Source organism: Myotis nattereri (assembly GCF_964212035.1).
Source record: "Myotis nattereri genome assembly, chromosome: 1".
NCBI lineage: Eukaryota > Metazoa > Chordata > Mammalia > Chiroptera > Vespertilionidae > Myotis > Myotis nattereri.
In genome coordinates, this window is record NC_138075.1 from 176947298 (window position 1) to 176972035 (window position 24738).

Sequence of the window (24738 nt, forward strand, 5' to 3'; positions counted from 1 at the left end):
GAATTATAGAAATCCTAAATAAATATACAGGCTTTGGACCCTCATAAAATGTGTTTTTGCCCAATCCTGAATAAGTCTTGCTGTCTTTGGGAGAGATGTTATCAGCCAAAGGTCACATAAAATAAATGCAATTAGACAAAATGCAGCGTCAACATTCTTAAATACAGAAGCATTGGCCCCATTTAGGCAATAAAAACAATTTTGGCAAGATTCCTTTCCTGCAGACCCACCTCTTAACTTTCCCCACCCCTAACTCCACCCTTGGTGATTATAACCCCAGGCTGAAGCAACAGAGCAGTTAGTTCAGTGTTCCTCGGCCTCCCAGTGGTTGACCTGGCTGCTGTTCTCTACAGTTAACCTTTGTGTGGTAAGTATTTTTGCAATACAGGTTGCCTTTTCCATTTTGCAAATCTTTTGTCTTTCTCTCCTATCCTCTTTGAAAAGGAAAAAAAAAATTAATAAATAAAAAAATATAGAACAAATAAAATCTTACCATGTAACTAGCATAAGCTAAGGGAGAATTGAATAGTAGGAGTAAACTCTAGGGTAATCTTAAAAACCCACATGTCTGCACCATGCAGGTGTCTTTTAAATTCAGTTTGGCAGTAGTGATTCTTAAGTCAGTGAATATCGTGACTTTTTCTTTAAAATGTGCCACTAGAAGACCCTCTCTTTAAGAAGAAAAAATAATGTTTTTAATCATTAAAGAAGAAATCATTGTATCACCATTAAGACTGGAGTGTTTAAACAGAATATTCTAAATTCCTTCTAGGAAGTCTCTCTCTCTTTTTTTTTCACTTCTGTTGTTGTTTTTAATTTATCTTTATTGTTGAAAGTATTACAGATGTCCCCTTTCCTCCCCATTGACCCACTCCCACCCCATCCCCAGGCCTCACCCCACTATTGTCTGTGTCCATGTGTTATGCCTATATGCATGTAAGTTCTTTGGTTGATCTCGTCTCTTCCCTCAGTCCCTTCCCTCTGAGAATCCTCAGTCTGTTCATGCTTCCATGTCTCTGGATCTGTTTTGTTTGTCAGATTATTTTGTTCATTAGATTCCATATATAAGTGAGATCATGTGATACTTGTCTTTCTCTGACTGGCTTCTCTCTTATTTTGTAATGGGTTTCAAAATTTGCTGTTGGAATTGGTTTTGCTGAGGGAGGGGCACGATTTCTGTTTCAGTCATTTTAAGGTTTATTACTGTTTTATTGTCAGAAGTTAATTCTAAATGTCTTTGTTTTTATATAACAAAAACAATGTTTTGAAATCATCCTGATCTGGCCACGTATTACCTTTCCTGGTGTGCAGCCTGTTATCATCGGCAGTATTCCCAAGGCAGATCTCAGCGCTTTCACTGTTGAGGGAATAATTAGCTTTTCTCACTTGCACGGTTTAAAGAAAGGAGGGGAAGAAGCTTTGGTTTTCTCCTTTTAACTTCCAGGTCCCTACAGCAAACACATTTGATAAAGACGGTACATAAAGGGGAGGTGGGGTGAGAGGTGATATCTCTGATGTCTTGGATGTCTAATCTAGTGACTCCAAAATTTTGTTATGGGACTAACAGTTGCTTTATTCATACACTTGTTAATTCTTTGGGTTGTGTTTTTGTTTTGTTTTTAACACCTATTGAGCAGGCACTGTGTTAGGATAGATGAATGACCGGCACCCTTTGGAGCTCAGAAGCAAAGGACCTGAAAACAGCTGACCGTTCATTATAACCAGGACCAGACTGGAACCTTTAGAGGCCTTACTAGTAAATGCATGTGGGTGCTACTGGTCCACATCTCTCCATAAATAAATAAGGCCAATACCACTGTGCTTATCTCTTTCAAGGATTATATTAATTTGGAGAGGGAAACTAAATATCTGTCCAAATTTTTCTCTTTCATTTTGCTTTCTTGTGCCAGCTTTAACAGTGCCCGAAGGCTGTGATCAGTTTACCTCCTGAGAGGTGACCAATCCTAAGAGCACTTGAATGTGTTAACGAAATGCAGAGCAAACCATGGTTGGCCTTCAGTTTCATTGAAAAATTAGCACTTAAACGATGCATTGAAACTCACTTGGGCTTTACTTGGGGGAGTGAAAATGGAGACAAATGTGTGTGAATTTACTGGCTGCCCCTCTTACTGCATAGACCCTGTTCTGGAAAAATACACCTGGAAGCTTTGGGGGAAAAGAAATATTTTATAAGCAAGTGTTTGTAAAGGCTGCCGCCTTTTTCCTGAATTAAATTGGCCATCTTTTAAGTGTTTTCTGGCCATTCTTAGAAAAAAACGTATTTTCATTGATGTTTTGAGATTCATCTATACCAACAAGAGCACTCACCAATGGTTTCGTTATCTTCTTATAAAATATTAGATGGTATTTGTTAAGTTAAAGATTACAGACACTACTCAAATGCAATATTCTGGAAGATTCAATCATTGATTTTATGGTTACAGACCAGCACTATCTTAACCCTCTTTACTCAATCATGAGTACAATTTGGGGGACATGAGTAGAGGAGATTCTCCCCCCCCACACACACACACACACACACTCAATAAAACAAACTTTAAAATCATTTAACAAACTTGACTGCTTATTAAAAATAATAATAATAAAAATCAAGCCCCTTTGAGATGTTTTGTACCAAAATAGAGGCAGCCATTAGCTGTATTGAATCACCAGGTAAGTGCTCTTCATCCCGCATGATTCAAAGGCCAGGCACTTCCCATTCAAATTTGAGTTACAGAAAGATTTAAAATATGGTGCTGTACTTCATAGGTCTTCCGGTTCTTTTAGCCAAGATATTATATCTGAGACATCTGTAGGCCTGCTATGCTGTGGATACAACCTGCTACTAGATATGCTAAGCATGGGGTAGAGCCAAGCCCTCTGCAAGTTCAGGAGTTGGTGATACTTTTTGGGGTCCCCCTCTGCTGAGCTCCTGTTGGAGACAAAGAGTTTCAAGAAAGATATGAAGAGAGAAACAGAATAAAGACAAGACTTGAGTCTGGGGTAATAAATAATTGCATAAATGAGCAATCTGATTTTAGTTGAGGGTTTTCAGGATACTTGCATATAAATTGGGACTTTTAAGGTAACTCAAAATATTCATTCCCTCAACCAATAGTATTTTAACTTTTAATTATACCAATAGAAATAAATTGTAGGATGAGCTAGAAGAATGCAAATTAAACTTTCTTAGAAAAAAATACTCTCTCTCTTTTACTCCAACTCAAGAGTCATGGTAGGGGTATCAACTAATCAGATAATAATTCTAAGCTAAAGCACAATGATTGGATACACTACTTTTTAAGAGAGATGAGTACTTGCATCCCAATCTAACAAACAGCAAGAGAAGCAGCCTTCTCTGCACTGTAGGAGAAATGGTTTTTCTGCCACATTTGGGAGTATCCTCATGAAAATACGGTCCCGCACACAAACTAAATGGAAGGACGTACATCAAAGTGTCAATAGTGGTTTGGTTTGTACGGTGGGTTTACTAGAGATTTTTTCTTCTGACATTTTTGTGATTTTTTTTTAGATTGTCTTCATTAACCATGTTATTTTGACTAAATTTTTAAAGTTATGCATGTTTGGGGTGAAATTATTTTTGTATAAAAGACTTAAGCTCCCCATCTTCAATACTCAAATCCTCATTTTAGATAGACTTCCTTCAGTACAGTGATTCTCTATCCTCCTTGCATCCTGGAATCTCCAGGGAGGCATTAAAAATGTTAATTCCAAGGCCACTAACCCCCTCCAACCAGACCAATGGATCAGAATCCCAATGGAGCCAAGTGGTTGGTATTTTTAAAAGATGAACTCATTACATTATCTAAGGTTCCATATTGTAATTCTTTTATCTCTGCTAACCAGAAAGTTACATTTCTTAAAATTAGACTCCACTGGGCTTCACTGGATTCCTTTGTTGCCACAGTGGGTGGGGTTTGTTAACATCTGATATGAAAGGTTTCGGGCTCTGCGGTGTGGAACCTCGGGACTTTGATCAGTCTCATGTAATTCATAAGTGCCTGCACAAAATGTACTGCTTAACAACACACTATCAGCTTGTTCTAAATGGATCACGTAATATCAACTGTAGCCTGTGTTGGCTAATTTGTTTTTCTAAATTTTCCCACTGGTCACCTGCTCATGAGGTTTTAGAACTGGTTTCTGAGGAAAGCAAAGGCTTTCCTACAGGTATGCCTTTAGCTGGTCTCCACGTTGAATTAGGACAGCCATTAATTCTCTCACCTCCATGCTACTAGGGTGGCCTTCTGTGTTGTCCTGGTTGCATCTTTCAATTTTTATAACAATGCATTTGCCTTATGTGCCTTTTCTTCTGCCTACCTGCTCCTGTGAATAATAAGCTGCCCTAGTTGGGAATCTGAACCAGGTTCTTGCCAAAGACTTCTAATTCAGCCTCACTGCTGTCCAATTCTTTCAAACCCCAGCTGGTGAAAACATTGTTCATGGAGGATTGTCAAAGAATATGCATCCAAGTGTTTCTCTTAATTGCATCGACCTATCTTGTGCTTGATTTAACCTCATGCTGTTTTTGTACAGTTACGTGCTGTACAGGTTTGTGGCCTAGGGGCAGTAGGCCATACTGCGGAGCGTAGGTGTACAGTCGGCTGTCTCACTAGGTGTGTGTAAGAGTGCTCTGTGATGTTCAATGAACCTCCTAATGATGCATTTCTCAGCATGTATCCCCATCATTAAGCAGCACATGACTGTACAGCTTCCTGTAGCTTTCTCAGTAACCTGGAAGAGGGAAGGTACGATACTGCCATTGCCATTTAGAGAAAAGGCACAGAAGTAGCCACATATCACTGCTATGGTTAGAGCCCGTGTCCTAATCCCAAGCTCAGTAGGCTTTCCACCACATCATAAAAATAATGAGTAAGTTCGGAGGAGGGAGAGAGGCAAATCCAACTTGGAGGATTAGAAATGGCTTCATGAAGAAGGTGGCATTTGAGATGAGATGTGAACAGGTAAAGAGGGAAACAGGAGGGAAGAGCTCACAGCAGAAACAGTATAGGTGGTGAGGAATCTGGTCTGACCAATAATTTAAAAAATGGTAATCAAAGGACTGAAAAAACAGAGGCCAAGCCTAGAGGGTTTGGGTGTGAAAGTGTAGTCTTTCCCGAGAACCATAGGCGCCTGACACCAGATCAGCACATCCTATATAATAAAAGCCCAGTATGCTAAGTGTCTGACCGTTCGTTCAACCATTCGGCCAGTTGCTTTGATGCGCACTGACCACCAGGGGGCAGACAGTCCGACTGGTAGGTTAGCTTGCTGCTGGGGTCCAGCCAATTGGGACTGAGAGAGACAGGCCAGACACTCGCTAGAGCACTCCTGCGGTCCACCCCCCCCCACCCACCCACCCAGTTGGCCAACTTTCTGCGTCCCTCCTCAGCCCCGATCATGCACCAGTGGGGGTCCCTTGGCCTGGCCTTCACCCTCTCAAAATCCAGGACCCCTCGGGGGATGTCAGAGAACTGGTTCCAGCCAAGGGACCCCACCAGTGCATGAATTCATGCACCGGGCCTCTAGCTATAAGATAAAAGTAGAGAAGCCTAATGAATTCGGTCACCAGAGAGATTAGCAATAGTAGAATGGCAATGGAGAGAAGGAAGGACCCAATTTATCATGTGTTTATCTCCACCTTTACCCCTCATTAAACATTTTAGTGAACCAAGTACCCTTTACTTTCTTGATAAAAGGAGGGTTACTGGACTTTCCTGTGTCAGAAAAATTCTCAGTCTTGCAGTATCAAAAACACAAATACTACTGAGAGAGCTTCTCATGTAAGCATTATCAAGAATGAGCACAATTGGTTACATGAGGGGAAATGTTTTAGGAGTACCATTTTGTTTATAGAAATCATTTCACTTAAATTAGAAAATGCCATACCTTCAACTAAGCATAATCTTTTTTAAAATTTCTTTATAACAGAGTTTTCATTGTTTTGACAAAATTTCAGAAATGACATTGTAGGAGAGGAAAATAATTTTCCCTCTACCATTCTAAGATCTTGGCTGGTTCCCTGTAACCAAAGACAGATTAACAAGAGAAAACACAAACAAACTTATTAACACATATATCTCTTATAGATACCTCCAGAAATGACTAACTCTCAGAGCTGGCTTAGAATTCAGGCTTAAATAGCTCCTTGAGTTTTCCTTCCTTTATCCAGGAACAAACAGTTGTGTGTTCCTAAAGGAAATACTCTTACAATAAGTTAGATAGAAATCAATCATTGCTGCCCAGCTGGTGTGGCTCAGTGGTTGAGCATCGACCTATGAACCAGGAGGTCATGGCTCGATTCCTAGTCTCCCAGTTGGGGCACATGCCCAGGTTGCAAGCTTGATCCTCAGGAGGGGGCATGCAGGAGGCAGCCGATTGATGATTCTCTCTCATCATTGATCTTCCTATCTCTCTCTTCTTCTCTGTCCCTATCTCTGAAAATCAATAAAAACATATTTTTTTTAAAAAAGAAAGAAAGCAATCATTGCCAATATTTGGGTTCTTTGGCCTCTGATCACTATTGGAGGAGTGAGAGAGTGCTTCCTGTACAAGCTAAGGAGGCTGCATTGTTTTTGGCTTCTCCCCACCACTTCCCATTCCTGTAACTATGGGGAGCAGTTATCCTCTGCTCCCACGTTGGTAACTAATACGACAGTCATTCTCCCAACCCTCCAGATAAAAAACAGATGCCCAGAGAAATTTGAATGTCAAGTAAAGAACAAATAATTTTTAAATGTAAGTATGTCTAAAATTTTGCATGAGACATGCTTATTCAAATTTAACTGAATATCCTGTTTTTCTTTTTCCTACATATGGCAAGTCTATTTAATCATTTAACCATAATTTCTGTTTTTCTCAGTCTTAAACCTAGGCTCCTGTTTCCCAGGTTCTTTAGCAACATATGGGTAGAAAAAAGATGTTGGCATTACAAAGTATTAGCAAGGATGTGCAGCAACTAGAACTCTCATACATTACTGATGGAAGTGGAAATTGGTACCACTACTTCAGAATACTGTTTAGCACTATCTACTAACCCTAGGACCCAGCAGTCTACCCCTGGGTATAAACATAACATATACATACATAGTCCACTTGAAGATATGTACAAGAATATCCATAGCAGCACTATGCTATTTGTAATAGTCCAAACGGAAAGGAATACAATGGTAGAGTGGATACAAAAATTGTGGTATATCTATATAATAGGGTATTATATGGCAATAAGAATGAATTAATTAGCCCTGGACAGTGTGGCTCAGTTGGTTGGGAGTCATCCGTGCACCAAACAGTTGCTGGTTCCATTCCTAGTCAGGGCACATGCCCAGATTGTGGGCTCGATCCCTGGTAGGGGGAGTGCAAGAGGCAGCCCATCGATGTTTCACTCTCACATTGATGTTTCTCTCTGTCTCTCCCTCTCCCTTCCTCTCTCTCTAAAAGTCAATTTTAAAAAAAATAATGAATGAATTATTGCTACATCTAACATGGTTGGATCTCACAATCATAATATTGAGCAAAAGAAGCCAGACACAGAAAAATAAATAATGTATATAACTAGGTAAACACAGGCCAAATGAGCCTCTGGTGTTCGAGGACAGAGGTTGCCTTTGGGCAGAGCGTAAGGCTCCCTAGGAGGGTAAGGAGGGCTCCTGGGGTTCTGGAAATGGCCTAGTCCTTGAGTCAGCTTGTGGTTACAAGAATTGTTCACTTTGTAGAAGCTCATCAATCATGTTTATGACTTCTGCACTTTACTGTATACACAGGGGTGGGCAGAGTAGGTCTACAGTTATAATACAAATAAGTAATACTATCTATACTAATAAAAGGGTAATATGCTAATTAGATCGGGTTGACCAGCCATCTTCCAGATGTCTGACTTCCTTCCAGACAAAGCCACGGTGGTGATGGCCAAGGCAGAGGCAGTTAGGGTCTATCAGGCCAGCAGGGGAGAACAGTTCGGGGTGAGATCAGGCTGGCAGTGGAGGGTAGTTGGGGGTGACCAGACTGATAGGGGACGAGGTTAGGGGTGACCATGCCAGCAAGGGAGGGCAGTTGGGGGCAAAATCAAGCCAACAGGGGAGGACTGTTAGAGGTGACCAGGCAGGCAGAGGTGATTAGGGGCAATCAGGCAGGCAGGTGAGTAGTTAGGAGCCTGTGGTCCTGGATTGCAAGAGGGATGTCCGACTGCCAGTTTAGGCCCGATCCCGCAGGGACAAAACCAGCAGTTGGACATTCCCTGAGGGGTCTCAGATTGGAAAGGGTGCAGGCCAGGCTGAGGGAAAACCCACCCCCCCCCTCCCCGCATGAATTTCGTGCACCAGGTCTCTAGTAATTAATAAATAACAATACAAGAATAAACTGTGTTTTGTTTACTCACAACTGTAGGCCTACTTTTGCCCTACCTGTATATTGCTCTTCAATTAAAAGTTTACTTAAAGAGAAAAAAAATGGTAGAACTGGATAGGTTAAACTGTTGACTTGGGAACAGTAAAGCAGAAGTAAAAGAGGCAAGCATGGTGGTGGGACTAGCCACAGGACTTGCCACACAGGAGAGGAATTTCAGAGCAGGATGTGAATGAATCCTTGGGGGATCCCGGAGTCACAGAATGATTCCTGAGTTCCAGTGTTTGCATTTTGAACATTTCTGAACTAAGAAGTGACGTGTTAGTTTTCATTCCTCACAGGGACTGCTTTTCAGGCTTATTGTAGATGCAACTTATGCATCTGCTAGGAACTAGACAACCTTTAAGCTCCATCCTAAAGGTTGATGCTCTCTACACCACGGTTTCTCACTCAGCACTGTTGACATTTGGGACTAGAAAACTCTTGGTTGTGGAGGTTGTTCTGTGCTTTGCAGTTCGTTTAGTAACATCCCTGGTCTCTACCCACTAGATCAAATAGCACCTCACCCCCCGTTATGACACCAAAATGTCTCTAGATATTTCCATATGTCTCCTGGAAGTTACAATTGTCTCTGGCTGAGAACCAGTCCTCTAAACCTGTATTGTGGAACTCTAGGGCAAGTTTTTGAGTGACTGCTTTCAGAATATTAAAAATAATATGTACATATAAACACGTAAATAATTACATAAAAAGAAAGCAAAGTTAGTCACAAACTGTCTAGCTCCCAAAATTTACCTGAGAAGGGACATTCTAGGAAGGCCCTTACCTTTTATTCTTGAGCAGGGCTTGCTCATTTCAACTGGCTAAGAATTGTAATTCCTCATTGGTGGATTCAGTGGAAAGAAGAATAAAGGCTGTGGAGTTCCCCAGAACTGAATTCAAGCCCCAGCCCTGCCACTCTGTCACTTTGGACTTGTGATATGTTTTCTGTTTTTTTTTCCCTTTCTTCATAGCCTTGCAGAAGAATGACCCACATCTTACAATAGCTAAGACTGTAAAGGAAGTATGAGTAGGCAGAGGGATAGTATTGCGTTTCCGCTTTATTTTTTATTTAATAATATTCACAAAGCACTTACATTATGCCAGATATCACTCAAAGGGCTTTTCAAATATTAACTCATTTAGTCCTTCTGACAACTTCAGAAGCTAGGTTCTGTCAATACCCTATTTCACAGATATGGAAACTGAGGCACAGAGGTGCTTTTCCATACCATTAAATCAGGGATAGGCCCTGCTGCTTTGCAGCACTGAGTTTAAAATAGACACAATAGTGCATATGTCAGATTATTTACATGCTATAGGAAACATACTGCTTACTAGACATAGTCTACTGACATATTCTCATCACATTAATACAACAACCCAAAGAGAAAAATCGTAATACTCATTTTAAAGATGTTGAAACTGAGGCTCAGAGAAGTTAGTTTACTTGTCCAAGGACTTACCGAGGGTGGAAAATGGATTTGAACCCAGGTTTGTTTGTTTCCATGGTTCCTAATTATGGTCTAGAGACTCTGGCTAGTCTGTGGGCCAGACACCTGCAGCATTGGCACCAGCTGGGAGCTTGTTTTAAGCCTATGTCAGGTCCCACTCTGGACCTACGGAATCAGGATCTACATTCTTTTTAAAATATATATATATATATTTTATTGATTTTTTACAGAGAGGAAGGGAGAGGGATAGAGAGTTAGAAACATCGATGAGAGAGAAACGTTGATCACCTGCCTCCTGCATACCCCCTACTGGGGATGTGCCCGCAACCAAGGTACATGCCCTTGACCAGAATCGAACCTGGGACCCTTCAGTCCGCAGGCCGACGCTCTATCCACTGAGCCAAACAGGTCAGGGTGGATGTGTCATTCTTAACAAGCTCCTCAGTTATAATACACATGTTAGCTTGCAATATGACAGTAGTGTTCTAAGACAAAATGTCTGTAGACAGAAACCAGTAGAAAATATCTGTTATGTAGGGTATTTTAATTAATAAAACCCAGTTACAACCAGAACTACAAAATACTCCTATATAAAAACTTAAAACTTTGTGCCTTACTCTGCACAACTTTAAATTCACTTGATTAGATGCCGAAACCGGTTTGGCTCAGTGGATAGAGCGTCGGCCTGCGGACTGAAGGGTCCCGGGTTCGATTCCAGTCAGGGGCATGTACCTGGGTTGCGGGCACATCCCCAGTAGGAGATGTGCAGGAGGCAGCTGATCGATGTTTCTCTCTCATCGATGTTTCTAACTCTCTATCTCTCTCCCTTCCTCTCTGTAAAAAATCAATAAAATATATTTTTAAAAAATTCACTTGATTAGACAAGGCAATACTATCCATTCTCAGGACTTTTAACCATCATGTCTCTGCTAATTCATTCTCTCACAATACTGCACATGGATAGGATTCCCTGGTCAACTCTTTGCTACTTTTTCCTGTTGGTTAATAGTCTGCTCTACCACATAGCCGAATGTTTTCCTGCATTATCAAGAAAGATATCATTACCCTTTGAAAGACCTTTGGATTCTAGTTAAATATTTACATATACCTTGCAGTTTCAAATATGATTCCTGGAAGGCTTTGACTGTAATTATATAGCCTCAAGCCGGCTGGTGTCCCCTTTGGGTCATAAAGCAAGTTCTTGGTAACAAGTATTAGAGACACCTTTCTAGGGCAGATCAAAGTGCCTTGGCTTTATTATTCAAGAGAACTTTGGTCCCTCTTTTAGAGGACTCAGCTGTTGTTGGAAATCAGTTGATAACAGCCACAGATCTGAGTAGACAGAATCACCCCGGAAGAGGAGCAGGGCATGATGGAAAGCTAAGAAAGTGCATTAGGAAGGACCGAGGAAGAGTGAAATGACACGTCCCCGTAGCCACCAGAGTGGCTGCATCAGAATCGCCTCTTAAAAAATTTACACTCCCAGGGTCCACCCCAGGCTACTCAATCAGAAGCAAGAATCTGTCTTTTTAACCAAGCAAGCCCTAGGGATGAACCTAAGTGTGCAGCCCGGATAGGGAAGCATGTTGATAGAATTGTTAACTGGGGTTGTCACCGTGGAGGAAAACTGAAGGCAGCAAAGCCCAGGGACAATGGGGGGCAATGGGATTCCCTTGCAACTGGTCAAGGGAAGTGTTAGAAGTGAGCAGGGACCAAGACTACAGAGCACAGTACCATGGTCAGATTTGAAATAGTAAAGCAGCGAGTTTGAACGTTGGTAATTGTGAAAACAAACACGTGTTCTCTGTTGAGAGTACTGACTGAGCTTCGGAGACTTCCCCTGATGGCAGAGTGAAATATAAAAAGTACAGGCACCACTTTGTTTGAGACACTGTTTCCTGGTAGTTTTGCAGCCAGTGGGTTTTTCTGCGGGACCTTGAAGCCTCTTTTTATTTTCAGATTCTGACCTGACATCTTCACCAAAGGAAACTGAATGTTGTTGTTTTCTAAGTAACAGGGGCCTTCTATGAAAACTTTAGCTATCCGGATATCACTAATAGGTACACAGGAACCCTGACCTTCGTTGGAAGCATCTGTTTTAATAACAATCTTATGGAAAAGTAAAGAACTCAATCTCAGAGTTCTCTTAAGGAACAACTGAGATAATGCCTGTGGAATACCTCTGTAAAAACTGATTATAATTGCTATTCAATAGAAACACTTCAAATGCAAAATAGACATTGTTCAGGGTGGTTGCCTTGAAAAAAAGCAACAACAACAACAAAATAATCTTGCTGATCAGTGAAAGGGGGAGTGAAAACATGAGAGAGAAGCCTTCATCCCCTTAACTTGACCGTTTTAACTCCCAGATATCCACAGCAGCCAGGAAATGTTAGGCGACGTTAGGAGAATGTGAGCCACCTTCCACAGGAGAGAGGTGATGAAAGGCCTTCTCAGCTGGTATCTGTATTATATGGAACTAATGCTTTTTTGGTTTTGTTTTACAGGCAGTGACCTTTGCAGTGATCCTAAAAAATGAACCCCGTTGTCACGCAGCCAAGGTATGGTGCAGGAGGTTCCACAGTCAGCGACTGGCAAACCGGCGCGTTTGACTGCTGCGCCGACATGGGGATTTGTAAGTGCACACAGCCATTGCTTCTCCTTGACTGCTAGTAACTATGCAGACTATTAGCATAACAAAAACTGTGTTTACTTATCCTTCCATGTGTCACTCTCTAACTCAGAAGTCACAAGCCCTGGGTGGATTTAGCCACCAGGTGTGTTTTGTTTGTCCTGTACATGTTGCGCCTTCTTGATGTACTAATTTTAATATAGTAGCAAACATCGAAAAATCAGATTTCACACAAAAATCCAGCTTTTCGATCTAGATGTCCAGCTTCTCTTGAAAATGTGGAAAATCTGGAAAGATGAGTCCCCATTCTCACGTGGCAGAGGTCCGTCAGCTGCGGCTGAGGATTAGCCAAGCCCTTAAAAAAGGATTCTCGCTCTGCAGTTTGCCATATTTATGTTCACCATCCACTGTTTTGGGGGTTTTCCAACCTACCTCACTCATTTATTTTATCTGCCTGGCCTTGAGTGTGTGGTCCCTGTTTAGATCAATCACCTCTTTTTAAATGTCTCACCTCTGTAGTATCACCATGTTCTTTTTTTTAAATATTTTTTTTATTGATTTCAGAGGGGAAGGGAGAGGGAGAGAGAGAGAGAGAGAGAAACATCAATGACGAGAGAGAATCATTGATTGACTGCCTCCTGCACGCCCCACACTGGGGATCGAACCTGCAAACCCGGGCATGTGCCCTGACTGGGTATCGGACCGTGATCTCCCGGTTCATAGGTTGACGCTCAGCCCCTGAGCCATGCCAGCCGGGCTCACCATGTTCTTGACATGCTTCTCCAGTTTTCTATTTACCTCTTCCTCTCCTAAGAAGCTGACTATGCTTTCCGGCTTGCAGTGATACTCTTGTGGCTGTCCCATTTCAGCAAGCAGTGTAGAATTTTTATTTTACTGACATAATTATTTTGCATGACCAACCACACTTTTGCATGAGAAAAGTGTCCTTATCTCAGAGCCTATTGCCATATGAGCTGCAGGTGCTCTGTGTGGGGCATCTTTCCAGTGTCTTTGAGAAACAGTCTCCTTATTTTTAAATTATTTTTATTTTTATTTTTTGGTACATGATGGGGGTTCCAAGTTCATTAGAGATAGCCTTTTGTATAAATCAGTCAAAAAAAAAAAAACAAGGACTTTTTTATCTTACTTGGGGTACAGCATTATCAAAACTCCACCTCAGCCCTAGCTGGTTTGGCTCAGTGGATAGAGCGGCAGCCTGCAGACTGAAGGGTCCCAGGTTCAATTTTGGTCACGGGCACATGACAGGGTTGTGGGCTCGGTCCCCAAAGTGGGGTGTGCAGGAGGCAGCCGATCAGTGATTCTCTCTCATCATTGATGTTTCTATTTCTCTCTCTCCCACTTCCTTCCTCTCTGAAACCAATAAAAATATATTTTTTTAAAAACCCACCTCAGAGCTTTCCAAAATAGACTTTCACTCAGAGCATGTTTGAGAACCTTTCCTGTTTGTTGCCATTTCCTTAGGCCCACTTTTGGTCTTACGCAGATTCCTTAAAGTGAGATTGCAGTAAGCTCTTTAAGCTCTCCATGCTCATATCCCTTAACTTCTGCTTGCTTCCATCCTCCTGTCGCTAACAGGGCTCTGCTCTTTGCCTGCATGACCATCTAAAACCTATTCCTCGTTGCTTTTCTCATTTTGGCACTAAAGGACTTCTCCACTCTCCCCTTTCTGACCCTAAACACCCTCCCAGGTTTTCAGAGGGCTTTTCAGACCTCCTGACACCACAAACGTCCTACACACACATGGCCCCAACGTAAACTAGGGCCGGGAAGAGAGATCAGTTTTACATGATCAGTTTGACAAGGCAGAAGCCTTTACAATCAAATGTGATCTGATGCTATGACAGGCACATTTTCCCAGTCCCGGGACAGTCGGGCCCAAAAGCAGTGCATAAGGAGCCAGGGACCACACTGTGTTCTCAGAGGGTCTGAAGGCCAGTTCCCGGGCAAGCACCTATTGGAGAGCAGGTGATCTGGTGGAAACCACGATGACTTGCACTAACTCCCCTGTGTGGTTTGACTCTCACTCAGGCCTCTGCGGGACTTTCTTCCCTCTGTGCCTTTCGTGTCAGATTGCCTCTGACATGGAGGAATGCTGCTTATGTGGAGCATCTGTCGCCATGAGGACCTTGTATCGGACTCGATACGGCATCCCGGTGAGTCACCCCAGGGTCCAGGGGAGGTGGTTTTAGCCCAGACACCCGAGGGCTTCCCTTTAGTCCATGATTGCCCTCCTCACCTTCATGCCTTGACCTAGTCTTTTCTCCATCACCATCCTAACCTCTAAAGTGATTTACAGGGGCAGTGTGGCTATCTATACCTTTGGGATATATTTATAATAAAATATTTTATTGATCCAGTAGATGTGTCCGAAAAAGTTGCTGGTGGTGAGTAGGTGAGGGGCAGAGGCCAGCACGGGATCCTTAGCCTCTCCTGGCTTTACCCAGAGTCACACGGGCCCTGCAGCCTGCAGGGCGGGTGACGGTTTCTCACCGAGCCTTGGGTAAGGAGAGCTCAGGGCATCCTCTCCACGCTGTCCCGCTTGCCTCATTGGCAACTCGTAAGGGAGCATTCATTCATGAAAAAGGGACCCCTGAGCACCCAGAACCTTGTTAAATCATAGGCTGATGTTCATTATTCAGTGGGGACTTACTGAGTACATAGAACATGCCAATTACCGTTGCAGATGCTAGAGACATGTCAGTGAACAAAGGAAATCAAAATCCTTGTCTTCGTGGAGTTTGCGTTCTTTTATTTTTTTAAGCCTTTTCAACATAATTTCAGACTTAATGAAAAGTTGCAGAAATGGTACAAAGACTTCCTGAAAACCCTTTGCCCAGATTCCCCAAACAGTAAAAATTTGCCACACTTGTTTTATTTTTCTCTTTACCTTATCTATTTTTTCCCCCCTGAGTCATTTGAGGGTAGATTACAAACTTGATGCACTATTACATCTTTTTCAGTGTATTTCTTAAAAACAAGGACATTTTCTCATATAACCATAAAACAATGATCAAAATCAGGAATTTAACATTGATACAATACTAGTAGCTAATCTGTGGATCTTATTTGAACTTTACCAATTATCCCAACACCATCCTTTAGATGAAAATAAAAGCAATCTGGGATCACACATTGCATTCAGTTGTCACACCTCTGTAGTCTCATACAATAAGAAACAGTTTCTCAGTCTTTCTTTGTTCTTCTTCTTTTTTTTTTTTTTTTTTTTTTTTTTTTAAGGAACATAGATCAGTAGACTCCCTCAGCTTGGTTTGTCAAATGTTTTCCTATAATTAGGTTGTACACTTTTGGCAGAAACTCCACAGAAGCTGTGCTGTGTTTGCCATACATTGTATCAGGAAGCACATGGCATCCATTTACCCCATTATGTGTGATGTTACACTTGGTTAAGATAGTGTCTGCCAGGACCGTCCACTATAAAGTTGCCATTTTCCTCTTTATAATGGACTAGGGCCCAGTGCATGAATTCATACACCTTGAAAGGAACTGTGGGCCTCGAGGCTGCGGTGGGCACAGGGGCAGGTCTCAGCCCCTCCTCCGTGCTCCCGCCCAGCCCCTCCTGCCACGGCCCTGGGTTCCCTGCCTGCTGTCAGTCCCCCTCCCACCGACACTCCCACGTGCTGATCACGCCGGTCCTGCTCGCACCCGCTGACAGCGCAGAGCGATTGGGGCCAGCACCAGCAGCAGGGCCGGAGCCGTTAGTGGGTGCAAGAGGCGGCTGCTGCCCCAATCGCCCCTCAGGAGCAAGGGGAGGTGGAGAAGCCCTCAGGGACAATCAAGGCTGGCAGCCCTTCACACCTGCTGATGGTGCCAAGAGATTGGGACCAGCACAGGGTGTGGGCAGCGGGTGTGAGTGCTGGGCGGGACCATGGCACATGGGAGCAAAGAATTTTCAGTAATCACCAGAGGCTCCCATGATGACAGTGACCGGTACCAAACCTTGGTCTGGCGCCCCCACTCACCTGCTCCACCATCCTGCCACAGCCGACACCCGCCATGTTCCATGCGTGCCCCCTGGTGGTCAGCGCACGTCATAGCGACCATTGTTCGGTTGTTCGGTTCTCCCACCGTTCGGTCTATTTGCATATTAGGGTTTTCATATGTAGATAGGATCTTGTAGGGAGATGTAAGTATCCTGTTCTTCACCCACTAGTTCTAACATTCATTGAAGATTCTTGCCTGCATCAGTTATTATTATGATGGTTGCCAATGGCAGAGCTTACACTCTAATGGGAAGAGATAGTTACAATATAACTAAGTAAAAGTAAAATATATAGGATAGTGACGTGCTACAGAGAAAAGGAAAGCAAGGAAGAGGGAGAGTGTTGAAGTTTCTAATTTTAAATAGGGCTATCAGGAAAGACCTCGGTCAGAAAAGGCCTGAAAAAGGCCCAGGCAGAAGAAAGAGATCGATCTGAGGCCTTGAAGTAGAATTTAGCTGGAATGTTCCATCCAGAAGCAATTGTGGAGCGGGGAATAGGAATAGAGTGTGGGGGGTATGGAAGAGAAGAAGATGATGCCAGAGCATTAGCAAGGGCCTTGGAGGCGATAAGAACTTTTACTCTGAGTGAACTGGGAAGTCACTGACATGTTCTAAACAAAGACTGATATGATGGGTTCTTGCTCCTGAAAACTTAACCTCTGCCCCACTCATTGCTTCCATGGGGGGAGAGCAAGTTGTTAATCTTCCTAACCTTGGCTCCCCCGCTGATAAAAGGATGCCTTCGCTAGGGTGGTGCAGTAAAGGTCACATAAGATAATGCATGGAAAAGGCTTAGCACAGAGCCTGGAAAGTGATAGTGCTCAATAAATAACAGTTATCATTTCTGTTTTATCTCAGACCATGACTCAGCTGATTTCCCAGGGCAGGGTTGGGTTCAGGCCTGCCTCCATTTCTCCCCTGTGCTTGCTCAGCGCCTGACTCTCAGCGCTCCCTGCAGCTCTCATGTGTGCCACTCACAAGGCGGGTAACACATGGGAGTTCTTCACTTTGGGACTGAACCGCGGACTTCCTAAGATTACAGGCCAAGTGTCATGTGTTTGTAGTTATGTATATGAGTGTGAGTGGATTTCTCAAAGTGGCCCCTAACCCCAAAATGGGATAAGAGAAGGAGCACTTAGCTGGACTCTATATGATAAAAGTTCGGGATTCAGCTCAGCAAATAGCTAATTTCTTGACTCTGGGAAATCATTTGGCGGCATTGGTTTTCTCATCTGTCATGAGGAAGTTGCACAAGATGATTCTAAAGTCACTTCTAGGTCTAGGATTCTATGACAGAATTCTTGGCATACATTAAGTAAGTGTATTTATAGACACTGTATCTTCCTCCTTGTAACAGACCTTTAAAATGTTGAGTAAAACCCAGCCGGCATGGCTCAGGAATTGAGCGGTGATCTATGAACCAGGAGGTCAGGGTTCACATTCCCAGTCAGGGCACATTGCAGGCTCGGGTTGCAGGCTCAACCCCCAGTAGGGGGCATGCGAGAGCAGCCAAGCAATAATTCTCTCTCATCACTGATGTTTCTATCTGTCTCTCCATTCCTCTCTGAAATCAATTTATATGTATATAATGGCAAGTAATTCCTAGGACTAATTTATGCTTTCTGCTTTGTTTCCTGTTTACATCTGTGCAAAATCTCCTGGGGCTGCTACAATGCAGCCTCTGACTGATTGGCCCCTCCCTTCGTGGACTAGCCAATACAGCATCCCTTAGGCCAGCGGTTCTCAACCTGTGGGTCACGACGCCTTTGGCGGTCAAACGACCCTTTCACAAGGGGTCGCCTAAGACCATCAGAAAACACATATATAATTACACATTGTTTTTGCGATTAATCATTATGCTTTAATTATGTTCCATTTGTAACAATGAAAATACATCGTGCATATCAGATATTTACATTCCGATTCATAACAGCAAAATTACAGTTATGAAGTAGCAACGAAAATAATTTTATGGTTTGGGGGTCACCACAACATGAGGAACTGTATTAAAGGGTCGCGCATTAGGAAGGTTGAGAACCACTGCCTTAGGCCAAGGAGGGCACAGCCTCTGCTGGAGAGAAGGAGAAAGGAAACAGCTACCATCTGCTGGGACAGGATTTCGACATAAAATTGCTCATTTACTACTTAAAACTTTTTACGGCACCAAGACTGTGGCCTCCACTTTACAGATATGGAAGCCAGGCGTGAGACAGGCTTACGCTCACAGAACATGGAAACGCTGGCTTATTCTAACTCCAAATGTCCGGTTTCTCCCACTTGGTCATCCTGCCTGCCTGCGTAGATGTGTGGGCAACCATGTACCACAAGTCATTCATTTATTCGCTCAATCAATGCTTCTGTAAGTGCTGATAACAAGAACCTTTTTAATCAGAGAAGTACTAGTCCAATTTAACCAAGCAGAGTGGTGAATGCAGTCTTTGTTTCTGGCACCCATTTCCCAAGAAGCTATTCCCCTCAAGGCATTTGTATCCCTTATTATTAACTTCAACGTGATGTCAACCTGTAGTTCATTTCCTCTTTCTTTGAAAAAGGAATATTTTTTCTTCTCTGTAGTCTCTATATGTATAGTATGAAACAGACTTAGAATCAAGTTGTGTTTTCTATAAGTTTCCCTAGGTTTCTCAGCAAATAATAGTGGGATTTTTTTTCTCCCCTAAAAACTACCTGAGCCCAACCAGTGTAGCTCAGTGGTTGAGCATTGACCCATGAACCAGGAGGTCATGGTTCGATTCCTGGTCAGGGCACATGCCTGGGTTGCAGGATCGATCCCCAGTAGGTGGCATACAGGAGGCAGCAGATCAATGATTCTCTTTCATCATTCATAATTCTATCTCTCTCTCCCTCTCCCTTACTCTCTCTGAAATCAATGGGGGGGGAAATGTATATATATATATATATATATATATATATATATATATGTTTTAAAAACAATCTGAGGTAAATAGACAAGGCATAGAAATACTGTCTCATTACTAATGAGAATGTTTTCTTCTTTGAGGCATAATGGTAGTTTAATGAAGGTTTAAAAGATTTTTAAAAGTAAAAAGTAAATAATGAATTAAAGGCTGAAAAGTACAAGTTCTATGAGGAAAGATTAAAGAAACTGTGGATTATTTATCAGGGAAAAAGAGAAGCTTACAAGACTGAATTATCTTCAGGCTGAATATCTGTTCCTCCCTCTGACAAGGGGCACAACTTTAGACGAGTTTTAACACTGCTATTCATTTGTCCCCCTTTTCCCCACATGCTTACTCTGGTAGATGAGAATCAAAATTACTACAGCAATAGAAAATTTTTCATAAAAAATAGAGCACTTGCTCTGGCCAGTTTTTCTCAGTGGTTAGAGCATTGGCCTGAGGACCAAAGGGTCCCGGGTTCGATTCCCGGTCAAGGGCACATACCTCAGTTGTGGGTTCAATCCCCAGCCCTGGTCAGGGCGTGTGCAGGAGGCAACCAATTGATGTGTTTCTCTCCCCCCCGTACCCCGCCTCCTTCCACTCTGTCTGAAAAATCAGCGGAAAATATATCCTTGGGTGAGGATTTAAAAAAAAAAGAATAGAGCACTCATAATCTCAACGTTTAGGAGCTCCTAACCCTTATAAACTCAATCTGCCATAGCTATCTCTTTCTTCCTCATTTTCTCTCTGCTCACACTACAAATTGGGAATTGTATTTACTCAACACTTTTTAAAAAAATTTGTGCTATCAAAAAAAATGGAGCTCAAAATTATTTCAATCCATCAAGTCACACCATCATAGAATCTGGTTGTCAGACTAGAGTCCCCTGGATCACCCAGTGCCTCCCGCCCAAAGCAGGGTTCCTCCAAGGGCATCTCCACCAGAGGGTCAGTGAGAGCCCACCTGGACTCTGCCAGAGAGAGGGCCCTCAGAACTTTGAAAGCAGACCATGTATGGCTTTTCCAAACATCATTCGTTCCCTTCTTTCTTTCCCCCCATAATTATATGTCCCTCTCTCACTTCGGACTTTCTCCCTTGCAGAACATGAGAGATGGCAATGAAAATGGCTGAGGGATTCAACATGAGGCTTGGTCTGGCACTGCTCACCAACTATAGAAAAATTGGAGCAGTACACCACTTGCTTTAAAGGGAACCATTCCAGAAAGACCAAGCGCTGCCACCCATTTGCTATGTGATCTTAGCAAGTCTTTTAACTTCTCTGGGTCATCAGAAAAGTGGGGATAATGTCACAGAATCCTCATGACAAGTGACAAAATGTATGTTTTAAAGAGGTTGGAAAAGCTATACAAATGCAGGAAATTGTGTGACTGTGTTTATAGACTACATGTGGACTCGTGTGTCTATTTGTGTGTTTTTTTTAACAGGGATCCATTTGCAATGACTTCCTAATGCTGATGTGTTTCCCTAACTGCGCCCTTTGTCAACTCAAGAGAGATATTAAAAGAAGAAAAGAAATGAATGCTTTTTAAAGATGTTCGGTATGTTGGTGGGAATTCCTGATTTATGAGTATCAAAGTAAAATTTCAAAGCCATCTTTTATTTCCTTGGTACTGTCTCACAGAGACATGAGATACCCTTTAACAGATGGAGGGCAAATGATTTTTAATTGCCAGTCTACACCAATCAGTTGGTAGCCAGCTTTCCAGAGCCTGGATGGACAGGATTAAGCCTAGTTGCACAGGGAGTGTGTGGCTTTTTAAAGGTGTCTGCCACAGCAGGAGTGGCCATGTGATGCACCAAGTACACCATGCCCATCTTAGATCCCCCATAACCTAAGGCGGTAGAGGTATGTGCATGACCGAATACTCATCTATCTAAGCCTGGATCTCAGTCACTGCCGCCAACAGTGACCAGCTGAGATGCTATGCTGTGTGCATGTACCTACTTATGTGTTCTTATCAGTACCACAGTATTAAAACAGTAATTCATTCTCCAAGGAGGTAGGAGACTCTTTTGGTCTCTATAAATTATGTATGGACAATTCTCTGAGTTATCCAAAATGCCTGATCACATTTTTAATCTCCTCACTTCTTCCTGTTTCTCTCAGGCAAGAGGGCAGTGGCTTATCCAGTCCCGTCTTTCAATTTCTTCTGCCAATCCCCGTAACATTTGCAGTCAGAGTTTAGCTTTCACATGGAAATGGCTATTCTCTGTAAAAGTCCTTGGTCAGGATGGTGCATTCACATGTATGATTGGTTGATGTTCTCTCTAAACTATGTTCACCTGCAGCACAAAGTAATGTCCTCTTCATGAACCATGCTTCAGTGTGTTTCATTGTTAGTGCCATTTTATTGTCCTTCTGCTTGTTTTATAAATATATTTTATTTTTTGTTACTCCTCATCCGAGAATATTTTTCCATTGATTTTTAGGGAGAGTGGAGGAGGAGAGAGGGAAAGACAGAGAGAAGCATCGATGTGAGAGAAACACATCTATTGGTTGCCTCCAACTAGGGCCAGGGCCCAAGGAGCCTGCAACCAAGGTACGTGCCCTTGACCGGGATTGAATTTGGGACCCTTTGGTCCACAGGCCAACTCTCTAGGCCAAACAGGCTAGGGCCGTGGTTGGCAAACTGCGGCTCGCGAGCCACATGTGGCTCTTTGGCCCCTTGAGTGTGGCTCTTCCACAAAATACCACGTGCGGGCGCACGTACAGTGCAATTGACACTTCGTGGCCCATGCGCAGAAGCCGGTTTTCGGCCTGGGCGAGTCTATTTTGAAGAAGTACTGTTGATATTTGGCTCTGTTGACTAATGAGTTTGCCGACCACTGGCTAGGGCATGCCTTCTGGTTGTTTTAAATGGCTTCCCTCAATGACCGAAGTGCTTAACTTACTTTCAAGCAAAGTCAAGATGGAGAGTTTTCTTATCATTATACCCTCCCTCCTAAGAATTGACTATTATCTCTCTTCCCAAGCAGTGATGCTTTAAAAAAAATAAAGTTTTTATTGATTTGAGAGAGATAAGAAGGGAGAGGGAGAGAGATAAACATTGACCAGAGAGAAACATCAATCAGCTGTCTCCTGCATGCCCCCTACTGGGGATGGAGCCCGAAACCCAGGCAGGTGCTCTGCCCAGGAATCCAATCAGTGACCTCTCAATGCATAGGATGATGCCCAACCAACTGAGCTACATCTGCCAGGGCAACAGGGATGCTTTTCTAAAGGCCTATCTTACCAACCTGGCTCAGAATCTGATGCCAAAGTAGCCCTTAAGGAATTAGAATGTGGCAGTAGACTGGTCTAGTCATCATGAAAAAGATTGTTTTAGGTTCTCTGCTTTTTAGATACTATGACCTTCACATGTTTGGTGATTCGTTGTCATTTGGTAACAGAAGTGAACTATGGCCGTCTACAGAGCATTCCGTTGGTTGCTCAACCATCTAGCAATAGTGCCTGACACATAGTCGGCACTTAATGTTGTGGATGAAAAAGTGAACACAAGTTTCAGCCAAAAAACAAATTGAATCCCTAACCCAGGAGGTTCATCTAATTCTTAACTGGTGGTCCTGACTCTTCCTAATAAACTGTATTGAACCAGGAGCCATTGTTTGGTGTCGATTGTAAATATGTAGAAATTGGGCAATACAGTAGGGGTGGAATAGAAGTTTTGATATTTGGAACAAAATCATATAAAGAAAGACGGGACCAATAAATCCTAATTTTTCATTCATTTGTTCTTTTTTTTTTTTTTCTTTTTCTCTCTGATTCCTACAGGTAAAATTTCAATTGTGGTGAAAAAAAAAATGCTGGAATGAAATGCTGCATTTATTAAGTGCTATCTCACCTCAAATATTATAAATTAATGCAATTAATTATATGGTTTCAAATGGCTTCAAAACATTTTTATTTCCAGTTAATTTTGAAAGAGATATGTTTCCACTGCTATTCTGTAAGATAACTGCCATTAAAAACATTGATTCCTTCAACAGTTCTTGTGTCTTTAAATACTACTTCATGGGAAATTACAGAAATTTTTTAAAAAATGAACCCAAGGCTGTCAAAGTTGAATGATGGGTAGGTGGAGATTCTTTATTCTACTTTTCTACCTTTTATGTGTTTGAAAATGTCCACAACAAAGGTTTTTAAATGTTGTCAAGTAAAAAGCTTTTATAATTTTGGATTTTCCCTCCACTGGAGGTTGGGCACAACCCTATGTGGTCCTTCACTTCAGGCGAGTGTGGTCTCCTCCCGCCGCGGCCCCCTGTCCCCTCTCTGCCAGAAGCCCCACTCCTGCCATCCCCACTCCCACCCACTGATGGTGCCGGCCCTGCTTGCACCCACTGATGGCACAGAGCGATTGGGGCCGGTGCCAGCAGCAGGTGGGAGCAGGGCCAGCACTGTCAGCAGGTGTGAGCAGCAGCTGCCAGCCCCGATCACCCCTCAGGAGCAGGGAGAAGTGGAGAAGCCCTGAGGGGCGATCGGGGCTGGCAGCTGCTGCTAGCACCCACTGATGGCGCTGAGTGATTGGGGCCGGCACCAGGCACCGGCAGTGGGTATGAGCAGCAGCTCTGGTGCCGGCAGTAGGTGGGAGGGAGCCGGCACCGGCAGCTGGTGCAAGCACCGGGCGGAATCATGGTGCACAGGAGCAAAGAATTTTCAGTAACCACCAGAGGCTCGCCCTGATAACAACGACCGGTACCCCACCTTGGTCTGGCTCCCCTGCTCACCTGCTCCACCATCCTGCTGTGGCTGATGTCCACCATGCTCTGTGCTCTGCCGCCTGCTGCCGACGGCAACCATGTTCCACGCATGCCCCCTGGTGGTCAGCGCACTTCATAGTGACTGGTTGTTCTGCTGTTTGGTCTATTTGCATATTAGGGTTTTATATATATATATACTAGAGGCCTGGTGCACAAAAATTTGTGCACTCGGGGGGAAAAGGGGGGTCCCTCAGCCCGGCCTGTGCCCTCTCGCAGTCTGGGACCCCTTGGGAGATAACGACCTGCTGGCTTAGGCCTGCTCCCGGGTGGCAGAGGGCAGGCCCAATCCCTAGGTACAGCCCCTGGTCGGGTTCAGAGAAGGGCCGATTGGAGAGTTGGGGCGCTGCCCCCTGTCATGCACAGAGCAGGGCAGATTGGGAGGTTGCGATGCCACCAACAGTCACGCTCAAGGTAGGGCCGATTGGGGGGTTGGGGCACTGCCCCCTGTCACACTCAAGGCAGGGTCGATAGGGAGGTTGCGGCGCCACCCTCTGTCATGCACAGAGCAGGGCCCATCAGGGGTGTTGGGG

General features: G+C 43.4%; 1 protein-coding gene across 1 annotated transcript; it reads left to right on the forward strand.

The window, feature by feature from the left end:
• Positions 1–300: 300 nt before the first annotated feature.
• PLAC8 (placenta associated 8) lies at positions 301–23432 on the forward strand. The gene is made up of 5 exons (XM_081093468.1): positions 301–367; positions 12365–12492; positions 14539–14663; positions 20875–20988; positions 23223–23432. Exons 2-4 carry the CDS (start codon positions 12393–12395, stop codon positions 20977–20979), a joined length of 330 nt encoding a protein of 109 aa, XP_080949594.1. The 5' UTR covers positions 301–367; positions 12365–12392; the 3' UTR covers positions 20980–20988; positions 23223–23432.
• Positions 23433–24738: the final 1306 nt, after the last annotated feature.